At 46.3% G+C, this 5,000-nt stretch overlaps 1 protein-coding gene across 1 annotated transcript in view; it reads right to left on the bottom strand.

The window, feature by feature from the left end:
* The window catches only part of agbl4 (AGBL carboxypeptidase 4), a gene marked incomplete at both ends in the record, with an annotated part of 551,901 nt that overhangs the window by 357,766 nt on the left and 189,135 nt on the right, over positions 1 to 5,000 (bottom strand). Inside the window, one exon of the mRNA XM_080831844.1 lies at positions 313 to 407. Within this exon, the coding sequence (XP_080687970.1) occupies positions 313 to 407 (95 nt within the window). The remainder of the gene's footprint in view (positions 1 to 312; positions 408 to 5,000) is intronic.

A 5,000-nucleotide genomic window follows, 5' to 3' on the forward strand; every position in this document is an offset into this window, starting at 1 on the left:
TGCCCTCCATTCTGGGCAATCATCGTCATGGTAACAGAAATTTCCCTGCTAAGACCGGCCGCTCATCCGCAACATCAAACAGAAGGTTTTTCATACAGAAAGAAAAGTGGTGAAGTCTGTTTTTTGAAAATAAATTGAGAACACATTCATACACACTAAAAGAACTCTGCAAAAAATAAACACTCTGAACAAAGTAAAAAAAAGTGAGTATTAAGTAGGAACTCCTTATGAGCTGAGGATGTCTTGAGAATCTTGAAGCCGCTGATGCAAACACTGTATCTATGCTATAAACTCTGTGATACGGGGACTTACCATTTGGGCCGACTTGTTGACTTCACCACGGGGGACATCCCATCTCTATACAGGCTCTTGGTTTTGCTGAAGTTCACAATGTTGAAGATCACCCTCTGAAAGACAAATGCAGCAGTATTAAGCTTTGGGCTAACACCAAACACTAACTTCTGGAGACGTATTTAGCTTTGGGCTAACACCAAACACTAACTTCTGGAGCCGTATTTAGCTTTGGGCTAACAACAAACACTAATTTCTGGAGCAGTATTTAGGTTTGGGCTAACACCAAACACTAACTTCTGGAGCAGTATTTAGCTTTGGGCTAACACCGAACAATAACTTCCGGAGCAGTATTTAGCTTTAGGCTAACACCAAACACTAACTTCCGGAGCAGTATTTAGCTTTGAGCTAACACCAAACACTAACTTCCGGAGCAGTATTTAGCTTTGGGCTAACACCAAACACTAACTTCTGGAGCCGTATTTAGCTTTGGGCTAACACCAAACACTAACTTCTGGAGCAGTATTTAGCTTTGGGCTAACACCAAACACTAACTTCTGGAGCCGTATTTAGCTTTGAGCTAACACCAAACACTAACTTTCGGAGCAGTATTTAGCTTTGCGCTAACACCAAACACTAACTTCTGGAGCAGTATTTAGCTTTGGGCTAACACCAAACACTACCTTCCGGAGCAGTATTTAGCTTTGAGCAAACCCCAAACACTAACTTCAGACTGCATGTCTCATTATTGCAGTAGGAAAAGAAGCACTGGATCTTCAAAGAAAGTAAGTGGGTTTGTACATAAATAACCGGCCAAAATGAGATGTCAGTTTGCCATGGAATTGATATTTGGGGAACTTGAGGTTATTTCCAAAGACCTGTCAATCAACAGTCAGAGTACAATCAGCGGCACAAAGTAACATCACAAGGACGGAGTCAGAGGGGCCTACGAGAGATAACTTCATCTGAGTCGAAACATTTTCTGATAACCTGATGCTTACTGATAGCGTGATGAGACAGAGTCTGATTGGAGGCACACTTAAAAGGAGATACCAAGGGCTACGGGAACAAACGAGGGACAAAAAAAGAAAGAACTGCAAAAGGCTGAGTGAAAATAAAAGTGAGGCGGCCCTCACTTGATTAGCCTCCGCTGAAATGCACATTCCTCTGCAAAGCATCCTCTGTCTCCCACACGCCGGCACTATTAATCTGATTCGCCAGCATGAGGGAGAAGGAGACAGCGAGAGGGAGAGGGAGAGAGGGGTGTGCAGGAAATACAACATGCTGCGGCTAGCAGATAAAAATAAATCCCTCCTGGAATATACATATCTGTGGGCAGATAAAGATGCACCGGCGCCTGGAGAGACTGAGGCCAAACAGATGAGAATGCTGGAGCGGACGCGGCACCGGAGAGCACACACACAAACACACACACACACACATACACACACACAGCCAACAGATGAGAATGCTGGAGTGGACGCGGCACCGGAGAGCCAGCTTGGCGCTCGCAAACCCCCACGCTCACGCCTGGATGAGGAATGCCACATGCTTTCCCAGAAAACTGCAGAAAGCCCCAGTACCAGTCCAGCAGCACCCAACCACCACCCCCCCCCCCCCACACACACACACACACAGACACACAGACACACACACACATACACACACAGACACGATGACACACACACAGACACACACACACATACACACGCACACACACACACACACACACACACACACATGCACAGCCTCCCCCACTAGCCACTACCTCCATCAATCCCACCAACCTTCACTTTCTCCATCCCTCTCTGCTCCCCCCACTTCCAGGATTTTTGATTAGGATCAGGTGAAGAGGAAAAAAGGGGAATACAGAGAGACAGAGAGGACTAAATATATAAATAATGAGGTATAATAATATCACCACAGCAGTAAATGACTCCTATTGCTGGACCATATCAAATTACCAGCTAAGTCCAGGTGGTGAAAGTTAACAGTGTGCTGCTGAAATCTTATTACACTAGCCTCTTCCTCTCCTTCTCGCCCCCTCTCTCTCTTTCTTTCTCTTTCTCTCTCTCTCTCCGTTAGAGGATATGGAGGGGGTTGGGGGGGGGGGGGGGGGGGGGGGGCAGCAGGGCCTGATTCAGACTCAGGTAAAATGACATTTAACTGATGTTCAGACGGGCAGCAAGCTCCTGTACCGTGGAGATAAGACCATTGCTGCTGGCATTTCAATTACTCTCTACTGCCCCGCACATCTGTTGCCAGCCTACTTTCAGCCCCGTCCTCCGGTATACACAAACACACACACACACACACATACACACACACACACACACACACACACACACACACACACACACACACACACACACACACACACACACACACACACACACACACACACACCAACCCACCCAACCTTCCCAGCACACACACACACACACAACCTTCCCAGCACACACACATACACACAAACACACATCTTTCTATCCTCTCTCCTCCATTCCGATATCACTCCTGCCTACTAATTATTATGATTGTTGATGTCCTTATTGTTGTTGTCTTCATTCATCTCTAATCTCTCTGGCCAGGTGAGAGGAGGGGAGAGGAGAGGAGAGGAGAGGAGGTGAGTTTTGGAGAGAGGAGGGGAGAGGAGGTGAGAGAAGGTGAGTTTTGGGGAGAGGAGGTAAGAGGAGAGGAGAGGAGAGAGGAGGAGAGAAGGGGAAAGGAAAGGAGAGGAGAGGAGAGGAGAGAAGGGGAGAGAAGGTGAGGTGAGAGGAGGTGAGAGAAGGTGAGTTTTGGGGAGAGGAGGTGAGTTTTGGGGAGAGGAGGGTGCAGCATTGCCAGGTGGATGCTGCTGATGGTGCCAATGTGGCCTTCCTCCGATACTTGTTCTCCCTCTCCCCTCTCCCTTCATCTCTCCCTTGTCTGTCCGCTCCACACTGGATAACGGAGAGGCTTTAAATGTGGGAGTGGGGGCACAAGGGTGGGGGAAGGGGTATCTATAGCACGAGCCTCGTTAAACGGCGGACCGCAGCCACCTCATCGATCCTATCGTATTTTGTTGGTTACATAAATACTTCAAGCACTGTGTGTGCACTTTTCTGTGCCATCCGCAACTGAAATTCACTTTAAATGCGTTCAAAAGACGCTGCCACTTTTGTTTTTCAGGTAACCATCAGACCCCTGTTCATACTGCATTCACCGAGAAAACTGTTGCAACTCTTGCAGTGTCTGCTCAAAAATCTACAACGACACATAAACTTCCGTTGTGCTCAGCGTAAAAACAAACGACTTTGGCTACATTAAGCACCTGCCACACACAGTCCCTTTAGGTTGAGCATGTCTGTGATTGGCTCTTAAAAATGCCACTACACGCAGTCCCTTTAGGTTGAGCATGTCTGCGATTGGCTCTTAACCATGCCACTACAAGCAGTCCCTTTAGGTTGAGCAGGTCTGTGATTGGCTCTTAACCATGCCACTATACGCAGTCCCTTTAGGTTGAGCAGGTTTGTGATTGGTTCTTAACTATGCCTTCACATAAAGGGGCGCTGCTGAAATACTGAAAGGCCGGCGTGGATATCCCATCGGCTAGCCGCCACGTCATCAGTGCAAATGAGAAATTAGCTGAAGGTGAGAGATGAGAAAGCGGGCGAAATTGGTGGCTCTTTTTTTCTTTTCTTTTCTTTTTTGTTCTGCATCTGCAGCTCATCAACCGTATTGTGTGGCATGTGCTTGGAGCCCCCCCATCTGAGCCCCCCACACCCCACACATCACCCCCACAGCTCCAACCCTCCTCCACTCCCACCCCGTGCTTGTTAAAAACATTGTGTCTACACCAAGGACCAATTTGGGAGCAGTCTTCCAGTGCGAGCAAGACAAGCGCTGTCCTGGAAATTTAATTACAGATAGAGCGGTAAGAACAGATTAACATCCAGGCTGTCTGAGATGTCATTTCGATGCGACGTGTCAACCTCCCTCTCAATCAGCATCGCAGCCAGGGCTTGAGCGCACCAGGTGCTTCTTGTGCAGACAAATCGCCTATGGCAGGGAAAATGGAGGAATCTGTTGGCTGAGCTACGCTTGGTGGAAAAATAAATTACCTAAATAAAAGGGATATCCATTTTGATATCTAGAGTTTTTTTGTACCATTCCTTTACCTACATACATTTTTAGGGAAAAAGATATTAAGACCTGCACTAGTAGTATCTTTTAGCTGAAGCAAGACTACTCTACTTTAGAAGATTGTGTTACTGATTCCGAAATGAATGTTGATTTGTAACGTTTGACTGAATTAGAAAATGCCAAACTGCGTAATTGTTTTATACAGAAAATAACTAAAACAAGGTCTGTATCATGGTCAGGATGTTGTTTTAAATAAGAGAAGGAAGGACCATCTCAATTCGCTTAATTATTTTCTTCTGGGTCTTCGATACCTTAAAATACGTCACATAACGGTCATTTTTCAAGGAACCATCGATGTAGCCTTGATACTGTCTATTACCCACAAACCTGTGCCCCACGACCCTCCGGCAACTGAAAAATGTAAACAAAGATGGCGGACCAACTCAGCTGACGGCCGTGTTTTCTATGTAAATGTATTTTCAGTGTTTTCGTGCTTAGATTTTTCAAAAGTTACCGAGAAATAGACACTGCACTATCCGATAACACCATTATTGTAACCAGCAATAATGGTTGATGTGATTTGC

Source organism: Sprattus sprattus (genome assembly GCF_963457725.1).
Source record: "Sprattus sprattus genome assembly, chromosome: 2".
Lineage (NCBI taxonomy): Eukaryota > Metazoa > Chordata > Actinopteri > Clupeiformes > Clupeidae > Sprattus > Sprattus sprattus.